The 16588-nt window shown below is 37.6% G+C and overlaps 2 protein-coding genes across 2 annotated transcripts; one reads left to right on the top strand and one right to left on the bottom strand.

Annotated features, from left to right (window-relative positions):
• Positions 1-954: 954 nt before the first annotated feature.
• Positions 955-6405, top strand: LOC103926856 ((R)-mandelonitrile lyase 2-like). Its single transcript, XM_048570656.1, has 5 exons — positions 955-1100; positions 1319-1446; positions 3443-4102; positions 4458-4811; positions 6296-6405. Exons 2-5 carry the CDS (start codon positions 1350-1352, stop codon positions 6403-6405), a joined length of 1221 nt encoding a protein of 406 aa, XP_048426613.1. The 5' UTR covers positions 955-1100; positions 1319-1349.
• Positions 6406-7904: 1499 nt separating this feature from the next.
• LOC125470904 (ADP-ribosylation factor 1) lies at positions 7905-13094 on the bottom strand. Its single transcript, XM_048570705.1, has 9 exons — positions 12958-13094; positions 12647-12862; positions 12501-12539; positions 12200-12262; positions 11186-11204; positions 10081-10192; positions 9637-9684; positions 9232-9362; positions 7905-8193 (listed from the first exon to the last, which is right to left on the bottom strand). Exons 2-9 carry the CDS (start codon positions 12747-12749, stop codon positions 8160-8162), a joined length of 549 nt encoding a protein of 182 aa, XP_048426662.1. The 5' UTR covers positions 12750-12862; positions 12958-13094; the 3' UTR covers positions 7905-8159.
• Positions 13095-16588: the final 3494 nt, after the last annotated feature.

Genomic DNA, 16588 nt, shown 5'->3' on the forward strand with positions numbered 1-16588 from the left:
CTCTCTCGTTTTTCAACTATTTTTCGTGATTTTTACACCAAAACGAAGCCTAAGACTAGGAGAACATAAATATACAACTTTCAAGAGCCAAAAACTACGAGATCTTACCTGACCAAACCACCCAACTCCGGTTAACTCCAAACGTAGTGATTCCGACGTCAAAATTCTTCAAACGAAGTACTCCGAGACTCCTTGGGACCTCACCAAGTCACCTACGAGCTTCGTTTTCCCTAAAACGTGATAAAATATGTTTGCATGAATAGTACCCCAAACTAACTTCGTGAAATCGACGTGAAAACGGTGATTTTCTTACCTGAAAATGGTATGACTGGACTCCTCTCAGCCTCACGAGCTCGAAGGTGATCCTGGTTCCCTCGATCTATAAATGTTTGAGTGTGTTTGTGTGTGTCCGTACGTTTTCAGAAGGAAGAGGAAGGAAAGAGGACTCGGGAGAGAGAGACAGGGAAAGGGACAGGGAATCTGGGAGAGTGACAGTGTGTGTGTGTGTGAGTGTGTGTGGCCCAACACATGCCAACACCACACCAAACAACCACTAAACGTAAAAGAAACGAACTAAGGGCAAAATAGTCATTTAACACGTGAGTTTTTGATATTTTCGGGACTGGATGTCACAAAAACCCCAGGAACACCCAAGGCCCTTAGATTCAAACAACAAAGCATTGGTAGCTGCAAAAGGAACAATGCTAACCCAAACATGAAAATTATGCAATGTATGCCAACAAGAGGTGACAGCATCCCCTACAAAATTCGCTTCTTTAAAAAATATGCTTCTAACTTATGGATTCAAAAGAAGAGGCCAACCATTTGATATCTTCCATGACTGCAAGAATAGCATCTTTACATTAGAAGACACAACTCTTGCTAATTCCAAAAGATTCAAATATGGAAAATTCTATTTCAATCTCTCAACGTCTATAAAGAATGCTTACTGCGTCCAATTCTCGCCATTCAGTAGCATACGGTTTCAAGATTGTAGTAAGTTCTTCAGAGAAATTTGAGCTCTTTTTCCTTGAGGATACAAGTGCTGCTTCCGCACCAAGTCCATCTTTGTACCTGCAGGAAACAGAGACTGACAAACCGTCAAGTTTCCAACCTTTTATTTCCTATTTTATCTTATGTGCAATAATTTATATTGTAAAGTGTAAAATTCTGTAAATATAGCAATTATCGTTTATTTTATTAACTTCAACGTTAGAAATACTTCAAAAGTTGTAAATCAATGACCCTTTTGTTGTTAATCTATAGTCACCAACAAAATAATTAATTATATTCAGTTGAAGTGTTTTGAATTTTTCAGGAGAATACGTTTGCCTTTCGGAATTCAGAAAATGGAGAAATCAACAATGTTTGTTGTACTATTGGTGTTGCAACTTTTTGTCCATCTTCAATTACAGGTTCACTCGTTGGCCGCTCTTTCTAAACATGGTAAAATTAATTATGTAAATGAGAATTTTTCCCTTAAAACTCATTTTCTCTCCGCTTCAACCCATCATATTTACTTTTCATGAGAAAAACTCATTGACTAGACTCCAATAAAGCAAGTTTCCTTAACTGGCTTGATGAATTTGATTATCTATAATTTCTCTTCCAAGAATACCCCGTTATATTTAACATAATTTTAGGGTAGAATTTTGTGGAATTTAGTGCTATTTGTCATTAACTGATTGCCTTCTCAAACAGTTTTTATCCCTCACATTGGTGTTTCAAATATTTTACAATCTGTCACTTTTATTTCAAACTTGTTCAAAATGCTTTTCCAGTCTGTCAGGCGTTTGTTCATTCAATTGTTGGGAGTTCTATGGCATTGGTTTTTCATCGTTCGAGATCTATCAGATCCTGTTTCAGGCATTGATTTGTTATGTTCACAGTTTTTTTAATTCCTCGCTTTGCTTCATTCCCTCTATAAATGTTCGTTACTTTTTTGTTACTCATAATTTTTTGTTACTTTGATGTTTTGTATTTGTATTTTATTAAAAAATAGAAAAACATATGCATTAATTTTCTTATCAAATATATGAAAAACAATTTACCCATACCATGTAACCAATTATATATGACAAGGGCCAACTCTTTTCTTCTTTTGAGGATGCATACGGAAAAATGGATAAACATGTTTACCAAAAATATATGAGAAGGGAAAGTATCACACAAGTTTACCATCGTTGTATGATAGATCTCCCATTTACAATGTAAACTTTCAAGAATTTTTCAGCACATAAGAACTCTCATAAGAAATCGTCTTTACAACAAAAATTAAAGCTTTTTGTCAACAAAATAAACTATAGAGATACAAAAACGCATGGCTACCTTACAAAAAAAGTACGCTTGCACAGTCCATGGAGAATCGCATATGGATGCAACCTTAAACTCCTAAACCCCCACACCCCTTCCCCCATTTTCCAATTAAAAAAATAAAAAAATAAAAAATAAAAAATAAAAAAAAAAGAAAAAAACTTGATTGCCATAAACCTCTTGTTCCTTTCTTTTGTTTCGTACACATACATGGGCTAGAAAGGTGCTTTTTTGCAGGCAAAATTCTCTTAAATCCTAAAAAATTGAAATTAAATGAAAAAAAATTTGCATAAATCGATTCATGCCTAGGTGGAGGATTTAAAACTTCAAAATCACAATCTATCGGTCAAAAAGAGCTTGTTTTTCTCTATGAGAGAACCTTGAATTTTAGTCATAATGAACAAAGAATAAAGATTGCGTGATGGTAGTGTTTAATTACTCAGTGTGTGTTTATTGAATTTTAGTTTTATTGTTAATTTCATCTTGTACTTGATGGTTTGGGATTCGGGGTCCCTACGACGAGATCTGATGATGTTCTTCCTATAATTGCCAAAAAATTCGCTGACAGCACTGCATAATAGTTTGTTAGTTTTTGTTCCAAGTTCATGCAGAGAACACACTAACACATTTTCTGATAATGTAAGTCAAATGTCGAGTTTTGCTGCTAGTTATTTCTTGAGAATTCTGTAAAGACTTGTATTATATAAGCATATAATTTTCCTTCAAGTCACATTTGTGACGGGTGGTTGTGTAATTCATGTTATAATCATATTCTTTTCTATTCAAAAAAAAAATTTTAAACAAAATATATTAAGGTTATTTTGGGAATAATAGTGGGTGGAGAAATAACACTTTGCCTTTTTAACTTTTTATTGTGGGTGTGATTATCATGTGGGAGGGAAAATAAGATAATGGGGTAGGTCTAGTAGCACTCTTTAAAAGTTGGGTTTTAATTAAAAGTAATTAATAGGTAGGTTTTTGTGTAAGACTATTAAATCTGCAAGGCCTATTTCTGAATGACCCAATGTAAATGAGAAAAACATAAAGATGCCCACGTAGATGTTGTCACTTCTGCAACCTATTTCCTTCCTATATACTAAAGAAAATTATCGCACTTCCCATTTTGCAGATTTTAGCTACTCAAAATCTGTGATTAATGCCTTTGATCTTCCACTAGAAGAAGTGTATGACTACATTGTAGTTGGAGGGGGTGCCGCAGGGTGTCCATTGGCAGCAACTTTATCATCAAAGTATTCGGTGCTCGTTTTAGAAAGAGGTAGTTTTCCTACATCATATCCGAATGTCTTGACTCAAGAGGGGTTTATATATAATCTCCAGCAAGAAGATGATGGAGAGACACCAGTTCAAAGAGTCATGTTGGAAGATGGCATTCCTATTGTTAGAGGAAGGATCCTTGGCGGCACGAGCATAATCAGTGCTGGCGTGTACGCAAGAGCTAACATTTCATTCCTAAGTGAATCGGGAGTTGAATGGGACATCAATTTGGTTAATGCGACATATGAGTGGATTGAAGACACTATTGTGTACAAGCCAAATGCATTCGCTTGGCAAACTGTTACACAAAAAGCATTTTTGGAGGCTGGCGTTTTACCAGAAAATGGATTCAGTTTGGATCACGTACCTGAAACAAGAATCACTGGCTCAACTTTTGACAATAGTGGAACTAGACATGCGGCTGATGAACTACTTAACAAAGGAGACCTAGACAACTTGCGAGTTGCAGTTCATGCCAACGTAGAGAAGATTCTCTTCTCTTATAGTGAATCAAGTACGTTGCATCTATATGATATTTAAAACAGCTCCAAGTTTCTCATTCTGCACTTTAAGATTAACAATTTATTGTTTTAACCCATTAACGGAATCAAGGTAAGGCCAAACACTAGACATGAGATTAAATTAAGCTACCCTATATTTTGGATGAATCCAGGGTATCCCCTGCACGTAGGCGATGACTAATCCCTCGAGCCAGGTCGGACCCCATTCGGGGGGCAAGCTCTCCCAATGCTGGCTTCTCCATTCACAAGGCTCGGACTCGAGACCTTACTTAAGGGGAACAAGCTCCTTACCACTTGAACCATCGTTATAGGAGTTTGATATTAATTATAAGCTATTTTATAATGCAGGCTTGTCAGCTACAGGAGTCATATATAAGGATTCTAAAGGAATTGCTCCTCGGGCATATGTACGCGATCAAGGTGAAGATATATTGAGTGCAGGGACAATGGGGACCCCTCAACTTCTACTACTTAGTGGCGTTGGCCCAGAGTCTTACCTATCATCTCTTGGAATCCCAGTTGTACTTGACCATCCTTACGTTGGGCAGTTTCTATATGATAATCCTCGAAATTTCATTAACATTTTGCCCCCAAATGCAATAGAACCCTCAATTGTAACAGTTCTAGGCATTAGAGACGATTTCTGGCAATGTTCTATCTCGTGCGGACCACTTACTGCTCCACCCTATAGTTTATTTCCTATACTAGAAAAGAATGGAGAAAAATAATGTAGGTGGAGAAAAGTGATAAAACAACAAAGGAGGTGGAGAAAAGTGAAGAAAAATACTGGGCTTATGCACATGGTCTTAATATTTTCTATCCAGTTCCTTCAGTTCTTAATATTTTCAAATCGGAACTGGAACCTTTTGAAACGATTCGATTCGGTTTTTGTTCCGGTTTTGACTTTTTTGGTCAACACGATTTTTTACGGTTTTTTTTGTCACGATTTGATTTGGTTTTCCGGTTTGGCGGTTTTTATGCCCACCCCTGGCTACTTTGGGTAAGCCACTTCCTACGTCAACACAGTGACCTGGCCTTTGGCTTGCCTAGAAGATGAGGTCGCATTCTCCCGATGACGGGCATTCCCTATCCGCCGACAAGCCTTTCCCGACCTTTGATTGAGGTCTCTGTGAGGATATGAAACCCCACATCGTCGGGCTAAGTGACTGCATTGATCAGGGTGTCCGGGAAAAGCTAGGAGGTGACCTCTTGAAGAATAGCTTGGCTCTTCTCCGCCATCATCACCTGTAATAATACCACAAACGTATTAATAATAATTAATATGTATACTACTAACAAGTTTAAGAAAAGTAAGAATTAAATATACTTACATGCAGCTGCTCTGTCATCTTATCCCCCGGTCAAACATATACATCCCTAAACATGTCGATCTTGTGAAATTTTGAACCCTCTTTAAAAAAAAAGAGTAAGAAAACTGTTAGTAATTGAAATAGAAAACCCATGTTGTGTTTGTGGCTTGGTCGCTTCATTTTATGTGATAATGAGGACACCTTTCCGCTGTCGAGTGATTCTATTAGCCCTGGCGATCGCATGGGGCAACGTGGTTCCTTTAGTGCCTTGTGTTCCTCAGTCTTCTATACCACAAGTTGGATGAGATTCACACTCTGGGGGAGTAAGTCACCAGTAGTGCTTCGATAAAGAGTTTTTATGTGTCTGCTTTCTATAAATCTTCGTATTAAATGGTTAAAGATAAGTCATTGCCCTTTAAGTGCCGCTAAGAGCCGCTTTATTGTTAACTCCTCCCCTTATTTGCTTGAGAGATTTTAGTTAGCAAGTCCGTTGGTTCAGTAAGATCCCAGGAAGGAAGCAAGACCTCCTGGAGTATCTGGATGACATGAACACCTTCGTTTTCCGTCCTTACACAGCAATCCCTGAAGGCTTCAAGCCGGTGATGTTTTATACTGATGTCGTTTATGGTGATGATCCTAGTATGACTTTGATTCCTTTGTCCGAGAATTTAGATTTCCCTTCCCTCACTGAGAAATTATTGGCGTTGTTGGCCTCGTTGGTACCGTCCCTTGGAAAGAATGGTAAGGAAAGGAGTGCAATTTATGCTCATCTCCGAGTGAGACGACAGTTCGGTTTTGACCAAGGCTTTCCTAGCTGAGGACAGTGGTTCCGTCAAACGACTATTTTGGAGTTTTGTCTTTTTGCAACTCAAGAGTCTTCGTCTTTTCCACTACATAGCCAACATGACTCGAATGGGTGGCATCTCCAAGGCCTATATGACGTACTCGATGAAGTGTTTTGCAACCATTGCCAAGTTCCGCAATGACAAACTGCTAGCTGCTATTCTTGGTTTTTGTGGAAGCCCTGAAGATGAATCACTAAAGGGAGAATTGAGAGTAAGTTTCAATTCACAACCGATTAGTAAGAGTTCTTGTTGTCCACTGCCTCACTAAAACGAACATAATTTATCGCACACCATGTAAGGTAGTTATTGAAAGATATAATGATGATGAGCAAGGATAATCAAATAGTTCAATTGCATATGGCAAGGATTGATTAATATGTTTATTAATCATATGAAAGGTTTGTATCAGGCTTTAATTAAGTTTCGTCCACAAGGCACATTGAGTTTAAGTTGTATGACAACTAAAATTAGATATGAATTAACCCAAAGACAATCTCAAAATTGTCCATGCTACAAGTTTGCCACTCACTTGAAAAGAGGTATAATGGCAACTTTGTAACCTTAACCTCTTTAGGGTTTCTTTTAGGAAAGATATGAGAACACAAGCTCTCTCTTTCTCTCAAGAGAGGCTGGACATATGGAAGAAGCAAACTAGCATTTCCTTCCTCTCATACTACTCATCTTCTTCCTTCCACATCATTGGTGTCAAAACAACTTTGGTGGCTTTTGGAGAGTCTATTCTTCCATTCAAATCGAATAAGACAAGGAGCCAAGAAGCAACTTTCTTCCATCCATATTTATGGAGCCAAGGAGCAAGGTCGCAAAGGATTGAAGGCCCTCTCATGGGTGAATAACCTTTGCAAAGCAAAGAGGTGCTTCAAAGGTATAAAATTCAACTCTCTTAGTGAATCAAAGTTATAAAATTTCTCGACTCTCTTTGTGATTCTAAGGTATAAAGTTTCTCAACTCTCTTTGTGATTTGAGTTAAGTCTTGGTTCACCTACTAGGCTATAAATTTCCTGGTTTAAGTTTTGTTTTAAAATGCATACAAGCATGCTTCAACCATTTAATCGTTAAATGCATGCATTATGTGGCTTAATGACCTTGGTTCATCAAAAATTTTCCTTTTGAGGGTTGTTTATTTGCACGAACAACGGAGAGAATACAAGGGTAGTGAAATCTAAAGCATGATTTTGGTGTTTAGCATAAGGGTTTTCAATAAGCACTTATAACCGAGTTGTTATTCTCCATGGTGCATCTCAAGAGGTAGCAAAGTTCTTGAACCTCACTAAAATCATTGTGATTGTTTGCGGCACATGGTTATTTATTGTTCATATATTCGCATAGCATCATCTTATAAGTTTGCATAAACCGAAGACGATAAACAAGATCAACTAGAAGGGATTAAAATCTACATGAAAATACTCCAACGTCAAATATCAACCACTGAAACTTGTAATTTACTCTCTGAACTATGACAGCCCCAAAATATACAATGGTGAGAACGCAGAAAGTTTTTTCTTAAAGTTATGGCTCACCAAGTGACAGATAAACCAACCGAAGGCGACAGACAATATTGGTCAACTTTCACGTAAAAGGTTAGAAATTTTTCGTTACCCCAACCACGGAAAAACACAAGCAAAACAAAATCTAGCATAACTGATATAAAGCAGAGAACATGAAAATTACAAAAATACGAGCCAAACGATCATATCTATGATGGAAACTTTTTACATGTATAACAGTCGTTTACTATAAAATGGGAACAGAAAAAATCGGTGAAGGACAATTGACATAACTGCACTCCTGAATGAAATTTTCTATCAGAACGTCGTTCCTCCCAAATTCTGACCTGGCTACGCAGAAGTAAGCTTTGATTTCCCAAGCCCAATGAATTAGCCACCTCCAGACTTGAGTGTGTTACTCAACCTACATTAACAAGTATATTGTTCCACTCTACTTCAGAAACTAAGGTTGAAGTTAAAACAAAAAAAATTTAAAACTACGAAGAACTTGAAAATTCATCATCACTTCTAACTGTACAAAGTCTTAAAAGTACATTCACGCACACTCAAAAACAAAATATTATGAAATAAATGCCCCCAACAGCACTGCATGTTGTTCAAAAAGAAAAATAACTGTTATTGGCAATCATAAAAGTTGTCATGCACTCCTCCCCAGTGTAAGAAAATAAAGGACGTAGGAGTGCATGATGACTTTAACGCTAATAACAATTCCCAATTGCAAAACTCCAACAGAATGAATATCAAGCAGGAACCAAAATTAGAGTCAGTTTCAGAAAGGAATTAATGAATAAAGGATCCTATTGACTTGCTGCTGGACTCTTGAAATTTCTACAACGTTAATGGGGACAATGGTACTTAGTGTACATAGTTAATATTATGTATGTATACTACAAATGTGAAAACTACTAGTACTCAGTTTTTGTTTCTAGCAGCTGAGCAGTTGTAGGGCCAGTTTCAATCTAGCATCGTTCGAGATTCAACTCTGAAATTATCAATTCGTTCTACGAGCTTGATTTCTGCATGATACTCATGCTTATTATCATTATAAACACCATGTTGACTACTAAAGTACCAACAAATGCTTTTTGGGACGTGGCTTCTAATAATGGACTGAGGTCAACTGAGCATATAACTCAACAGTTTTCCCCGACCTTTTGCCCTTTGCTCTTCACAAGGGAAGTCAAGGCAACAGGCAATAAATATTTGCTCAATCTTACCCGGATAAATTGTTAGCTCAATCTTATCCAGTTAAATTGTTAGCTCAATCTCATCCAGTTTTAAAACCGTTGGAAATTCCTAGGATACATAAATGTGTAAAACAGATGTAACTACAGAGAAAACATATCCACCACTTTTAGCTATACTAGAAATTTCACAATTGAAACGGAATGTTCTTTTACTAACTGGAACTACAGAAAATTTGATGATTAGTAATGCATACCAGTCTAAGCCCTCAAATAGACCTTCCCCTTTTATGGCAGAAGTTTTAAAAATAGCCCACTGGCGATTTTTTATCTTGTGCAACTCCAAAGCCTCGGTTATTGCAGCATCATCAAGAGCACCGGGAAGATCCTAATAACACAAATGAAAATATAAAAAGGATCACAAAGAAAATCAAAATTGATTGAAAATTATATTTGAAAGGCCTATATAAAGATATGAAACTGAACTTGGAATGTAAGAGCTGGTTCCCTTTCAAAGTTTTCTAACAAATGACATTTTTCTTTTTCTTATTGTTTTAACATTGTCTCTTTATACTGTGGTCCGCATACACATGCATATTATTAAATGATTAAACAGCAGTTTTTCACCGAACCATGCAAATTTAACAGGAAATCCCACTAACCTGCTTATTGGCAAAAATGAGAACAACTGCACCTTTCAACTCTTCCTCCTGCCAAAGGGCTCAAAAGCAATAAAATCACTATCAAATAACCTACACAACCAATGAGTAAAAGGCAAACTCCAGGGAGTCAGAAAAAGAGAGTAGAATTATGGAATCACAAACATCCAAGGCCAAGAGTTAGACATTAACAGAAGTTTCTCGTACTAAAAAGAATTTCCACTTTATTATTAAGATTCCCAGAAAATAGAAATAGATCTATTTATATCCCCTCTTAACAAAAATTCTTATATCAATTTCTCTTTCCTTATATTTACATTTACAGCAACAAAGCACTGACAACAATATGGAAGGTAGAATATTCAAAAATTTACGACCAAAAAGGCCAATTCTATACATTCCAAAAATTTACTTTGAATATTCAAATGCATGCCAACAAGAAGTTACCTCAAGTATTGCATGAAACTCGTCCTTGGCGATTACCAGCCTATCGGTGTCACTAGAATCAACAACATAGATTATGGCCTGAGTATTTGGAAAATAACATCTCCAATACGGTCTGTGGCACGAAACAATATAGAGTCCAATGAGCTTATTGTTAACTTAGAAATTGGAGTGACAAACCAAAAGATACTCAAGGTGACCCAACAGTACGCATACCTCAAAAGTCAACAAACAGAGTTTCATTACCACATATTAGTATGATCAAGATGGGCACCACATGAAGAATTTCATTCAAATTTCTAATCATAAAGTGTCACATCCTATGGATGCTTTCTTTATGGGTAAGCAATTCAAAAGGAAAAAATGAAAAACAAACCTTGACCTAACCCTTACAACTGTTATCCATACTGCTAATCCAGGAGACCCAGCCAAGTTATTTTTATATAAAGCTGCCATGCTAATAAATACGCATCTCTTTTTTATCGTAAAACTTAGTCTGGTTTCAAGCTAAAAAAGAAAAGGCTACTATCATCATGTATCCCTCGTATTCAGTGGCAAAGTCCTATTGTTTAAGAATAATTACGTAATTTGCATAAAGTTTCTAACAGTGTGTAGTTGAGACTAAAGCACTCTTAGATTAGATTAGATTAACTTGGCTTGAGAAATTATATCTCAACATGAATATTTGGAAACTAATGGCATCCATTAAAAAAATTCAAAAAAAATAAAGGAATATTTACACAATGAATTCAGGCATACAGAACAATCAAAGTGATATTGAAACACCCAGTAAATGGATACCAATTGATAATCATAAAACACAGAACTACATTTATAGTGAAACATCAAAGCTTATATAGGGTTCTGACAATAAATCCTACTCATGTAATATTTTTCTAACACAAGTACATATTCCATTTGTGATATTTTTCTTCTAATCCTCAATGAAGATTCACTATAACAATATTAAAACAGACGCACTAATCAAGATTTATTCAGCACATCAGATTGCAAAGTATTAAAACTTACACTTTTATTGGACTAAATACAGAAAAGTTTACTAAATATCCAAACATATTAATAGACCATTTAGTCAAAGAAACAATACCTGATACTTGTCTGTCCACCTATATAAACAAACAAAAACAAATTTATCAGAACACAAAAATGTGACTTCTCTTATTTTATCAAGAAACTCACATGAGTCCATAACTTGAGCTTTAAAAGTTACTATCCATCATACGAAAAATTAAAACCTCATATAAGTAGTGGAAAAAGATGTAAGAGCTCTAAGATCTATTTTCCATTATCCAGAAGGAAATACATGCCAACATTGCTCCCAAAAATTACAACAATGCACCAGTAGTCATGAAAGGCAAAGGTTTAAAGCCAAAAGATCATGTTCATAGTATACTGCCTCCTTAAAAGAAAATTCAATAACATACAATAAATTAAAAATAATTCTGTACTTGAACACAAACTCCACTTGAGACACAAAAACCAACAAGCAAAGTTAAACACATTCAAAACATGCACAATAAAAGCATCCATTTAATATAGTTACAAAGGATCCAATCCAGTCATGAATAACTTGAGTTCAAGCAACGCTGACTTTCAATCTGGTTGGTTAATTCAAGGAACAAACCAACCTCAAGCTTGTATCAATCACCTAGGCAGAATACAAAGTTGTGCACCACATCAAAACCATCTCCTTAACAGTGTACAGACTAGTGTGTTGATTCCAACAAACTGAAATCAGCTTCTCATAAGTCATTTGGAATAGGTCAACAAGTTCAATCTAAATCGAACATGACTAAACGTTTAAACCCTACTGATTTGGATATGGATCTGGTTCTCTGATCCACAAGGTATTCAAATTACAACCGTTATGATGACAAGACCTAATAAGTTTATTAAGATACATATCCAACTTTTTCGCCTTAGGGAGTTTTCCCCCTAAAATTCATGCTGACTATACAAAACTAATCAAATTAAAGCACATCTAATTTCTGACTTAAGGTAAACTCTTAAGCAAGGCATTGCTCTCGTACAATATGGTATCAAAGTAGCATATCTCATATCGTGCCAACTGAAGATACAAATAAGGTACATATGGGCATACCGAGATCCCAGACTTGGAACTTGATGTTGTTATACTGCACTGTCTCAACATTAAATCCAATGGCTGCATCCAAGTAAAAGACCTGATTCAGCAAAATAATCTGATTTCCAATTCGAAGAACACGATAAGCTGCACAACTCGCTAGGCTACCATTTAAAAAGTACATTGACTTGTTACATCAACACGAACTATCAAACCTTCAAATTTTCATCATCTTCTCATAATTTGTGAGCAACCGAACAAGAAAATCAAATACAACCCATAAACTACCGAACCCGAAGAAACGAAAAGAAATACCAACTTGGAATCGTGGAGACAACTTCCCCCATCTGGAGACGATCTGCGAAAACCCCAAAACAAGTCAGAAATCAGCCAAAATTAACACAAACCCACTTGACAAAATCGAAAAAACGAAAAAGGGTAAGAGTAGAATGATTGAAATCGCACAGAGAATGGTAGTTTTGCCAGCATTGTCCAATCCGAGGACGAGGATCCGAGCTTCCTTGTTCCCAAATAGGGAAGAGAACATTTTAGTGAACAAAATGCCCATATTTGTGCGAGATTTAATTTCGCCTCAGCGCATGAATGGACCGGGAGATCAAACGGATTTGAGTGCTTTTAGGGGTCTGAGATCGGATCTTGAACGCAGAGCGCAGAACCTCCCTGCAAATACCACCACAGAGTGAGAAAAGTATGATCGCGAAGAGAGAGAGAGAGAGAGAGAGAGAGAGAGAGAGAGAGATTAGCCGTTAGCTTGCCTGGGGAATGAGAGAGGGCCTGCTTGCTTGTGAGGATTGTGCGAGGCAGGATTCGAAATTGGGGAACATGGAGAATTGGAAGTAACACAGTCTGGACTTAGGAAAGAGTTTTTGTCCAGTGCTTGCCGTGCAGCACCTACTTTCATTCGGTGGGACCAAATTACTTACGTGGCAAAATTCTGCTTCTTGATTACCATGGAACACAAAATTATGTGTACCGGATGCACCACATGATGCTGACATGTGTATTCTTATTATTAACTACCAATTTGCCCGAAAAAGGACTTTTGGTGGCAAAATTCTCCGCCACTAAGGTTTTTCGAGTGGAACCGGATCCCGTTCTGAGCTTAGGAGGCTAAGCCTCCTGAGCAAAGGATCTAGGCCATTGAAATTTGATCCAATGGCTGTAATTATTATAACTTTTAAATGGGCTCCTTGTTTGTAGTCGTTTGATCAAATTTCAATGGCCCAGATCCTTTGCTCAGGAAGCTCAACCTCGTAAGCTCAGGAGGGGATCCAGTTCCATTTCGGCCCAATGATAAAGGTAATGTTTAAGACTCTCTTCTAATGTATAAAGACTTGTATGAGAGTGATGTGGTACCATGAATTTTGAAGGGTCGGAGTAAGGTTGATCAGAATAATGTTATCTCGAAAATCCACTTATGGACTCAATAGCTCTGAGCAAAGCTGGATTAACGGAACAGTGATGCCACCATCATCCTGTTCCGGAGTAGTGGGCAAAGCCAAAGTAACTTTGTTTGAGAATGACCAAGCTTGTTCCACAAGACACGGGGCCTGATCTCGTATGAAATCAGTCAAATCTCTATATGTCTTGGATTTCCTACAATCTATAAATTGGAGTGCACCGTATGTAATCACACTCCTAAAGATGATAAAATATCAATTTCTAGATATCTTCTAGGATTCTCCCCACTTAGAACAAGAATTTATCCTAAAAAGGTTTCTCTCCCAGCTGGTATATGTAACCCTTATATGATTCGTCTTTGGTAACGCATTCATTGCACTCTACTTATCTTCCCCACTACTTAGGTCTCATATTTGCTTACTAACTTGACTGTCGAAAAGCTTTTCCCACTACTTGAAAACACCGTCTCACATTTTAAAAAGGCATCGGTCCAAGCAATGTCCGCCTAGATCTCAACATAAATTGTTGATTTAAGTCATGATGCATTGCCCTAACGATCTCCTCCCGAAACACAACGCAGAAAATCTAGAAGGCTTCAAGGTCTTTACCCTGCCCAACATTTCAGAGAAGGGACATTCCCCAGAGTCAATTACATATACAGCGAATATAAAAAAGAACTAAAAAGAAAGGAAGGTGGCATGCAAGAAGCCTCGAATGGTGGCTTCAATCAATGAACCACTAACCATCGGCTCTAACATCTTGATGTTCTCTGATTGAAACTTAGAAGATGTTCACTCTCCCCATGACAACACCTTTGTCATCAAAATACAAATTTCTAACGCCTTGGTTAGCTGTGTCTTAGTAGATAATGGATCAGGAGTACATGTCATCTTCAATGACGTTGTCGAAAATGTGGGCATTCATGATTGCATCAACAAGGGAAATACCACCTTCCACACCTTTAATATGGCCCCCGTTTGGTCTCTAGGAACAATGAAGTTGGCAGTTCAGGCAGAACTCTCCAACCATCTAGTGACATTCCACATTATGGATTACCAAGCTCCCCACAACACCATTCTTGGTTAGAACTGGCTGTAAAAGATGAGAGTTGTGCCATCAAACTACCATTTGTTGCTCCATTACCCTACTCCAAATAGAGTAAAAGAAGTACAATGAGACCAAGCAACGACACGCTATTGCACTGTCGAAAACATGAACATGATTTGAAAGGAAGAATGAAGCTCTATCGCTCCTGTGGATGAGTCAGCATACCAATCATAGCCCGGGGGTCAACAGACAAGTTACAAGGAGTTTGACATACATCTTAACCCCCAAAAAAGACAAGAGACAAAGACTGATAAAGACGTTGTGTACATCAGCCTTGGTCCTGAAAGCCAGAGCGGAAAGCCAAGATAGGATCAAAGTTGACCAATCGAGAGAATGAATTATTCTCTAACTTCTTATGGGCCAACAAAGACGTGTTCGCCTGGTTCGCAGAAGCAATGCCCGGAATTGACCTTTCTGTGATTTGTCATCACCTCCACCTAGACCCAATTGCCAGACTAGTTATCCAGTGTAAGCGAAACCACAAGACCAAACAAAGCAAGATCATAGTAGCCGAGATCGACAAGCTCAATGACACCAACTTCATCGACGAAGTTCACCATCCGAACTGGGTAGCCAATGTTGTTCTGGTACATAAGAAGAACAAAAAATGAAAGGTATGTGTGGACTTCACCGATTTAAATAAGACGTGTCCTAAATATTTGTATCATTTCCCACGGATCAACTTACTGGTAAATTCAACTGCAACCACGAGCTGCTAAGCTTCATGGACGCTTACTCTGGATACAATCAGATAAAAATGCATGAACCAGACATGAAAGTAACTTCCTTTGTTATTGATTGAGGTACGTATTGTTACAAAGTCATGTCCTCTATTCTTCAAAATGCACAAGTAACCTATCAAAGGCTTGTCAATCGAATCTTCAAAGAAAAGATTAGAGAAACGATGGAAGTTTACATAGACGACATGGTCATCAAGAGCAAAGAGAAGAAAGACTACTTGACCTGCCTCCAGGACTCGTTCGACCTACTCTGGAAGTACAACTTGAAGCTAAATTTGAAGAAATGCATATTCGGAGTAGCATCAGGCTACCTGATACTAAACACGGAATCGAAGCCAACCTAGATAAGATCAGGGCAATCATGGAGATGAAGTAGCCCAAAACCGTTAAAGAGATATAAAGCTTGACAGGAAGAGCGGCAGCCCTCAGTCGATTCCTCTCACAGTTCACCCATAAGTGTAAGCCTTTCTTCTCCATAATAAAGAAAAGTAAAAACCTGCTATGGACATATGAGTGGGAAGAGGCTTTTACGAAATTAAAAGAATAATTATTCAACCCTCCACTATTGTCCAAGACGGTCGACAGAGAAGACTTGTACCTGTATTTGGCGGTGTCATATTGCACAGTTAATGCATCTTTAGTTCGAGAAAACTAGGGGGAGCAGAAACCGATGTACTATCTATCAAAAACTCTTCTCAAACTAGAGCCTAGATACCAGAAGATGGAAAAGTTCATCCTTGCATTGGTTACTGTAGCTTGGAAACTTCAACCGTACTTCCAATTATTTAGAGTAATCTACATGACGAGGTATCCCTTGGGATTCATCCTGCACAATCTCGATGCGTCATCTAGAGTTACCAAATGAGCCATTAAGTTAGGGCAACGCAAGATCAACTATCAACCTAAAGCTTCGATCAGACCCCAGACACTAGCAAACTTCATAGCAGAATTCACTATGGCAGCCCAAGATACATCGAGTATTGCAGATTCCCAAGAAGTGCCCCAAAACCCCCTCTTTGGAACTTTATGTAGATGATTCGTTAAAAATAAATAGGGCAGGGGTAGGAATGGTCTTGGTAACGCTAGACAGTTTCATACTCGAGCAAGCTTTGAAGCTTAAGTTTAAGGTAAGTAACAA

Source organism: the organism of the source record quoted next, unplaced genomic scaffold (assembly GCF_019419815.1).
Source record: "Pyrus x bretschneideri cultivar Hongxiangsu unplaced genomic scaffold, Pyrus_bretschneideri_v1 Contig54, whole genome shotgun sequence".
NCBI classification, from domain to species: domain Eukaryota; kingdom Viridiplantae; phylum Streptophyta; class Magnoliopsida; order Rosales; family Rosaceae; genus Pyrus; species Pyrus x bretschneideri.

What these genes read in the sequence shown, in the direction of transcription:
- LOC103926856 (XM_048570656.1), top strand. Translation starts at nt 1,350, where the DNA reads ATGGAGAAATCAACAATGTTTGTTGTACTATTGGTGTTGCAACTTTTT. An exon ending in CTTCTCTTATAGTGAATCAA is followed by an intron (nt 4,103 to 4,457) that starts GTACGTTGCATC and finishes TTTATAATGCAG; the next exon opens with GCTTGTCAGCTACAGGAGTC. An exon ending in ACCCTATAGTTTATTTCCTA is followed by an intron (nt 4,812 to 6,295) that starts TACTAGAAAAGA and finishes CAACTCAAGAGT; the next exon opens with CTTCGTCTTTTCCACTACAT.
- LOC125470904 (XM_048570705.1), bottom strand. Translation starts at nt 12,749, where the DNA reads ATGGGCATTTTGTTCACTAAAATGTTCTCTTCCCTATTTGGGAACAAG. An exon ending in TGGCAAAACTACCATTCTCT is followed by an intron (nt 12,540 to 12,646) that starts GTGCGATTTCAA and finishes GGGTTTTCGCAG; the next exon opens with ATCGTCTCCAGATGGGGGAA. An exon ending in CTATTTGAGGGCTTAGACTG is followed by an intron (nt 8,194 to 9,231) that starts GTATGCATTACT and finishes TTGTTAATGTAG; the next exon opens with GTTGAGTAACACACTCAAGT.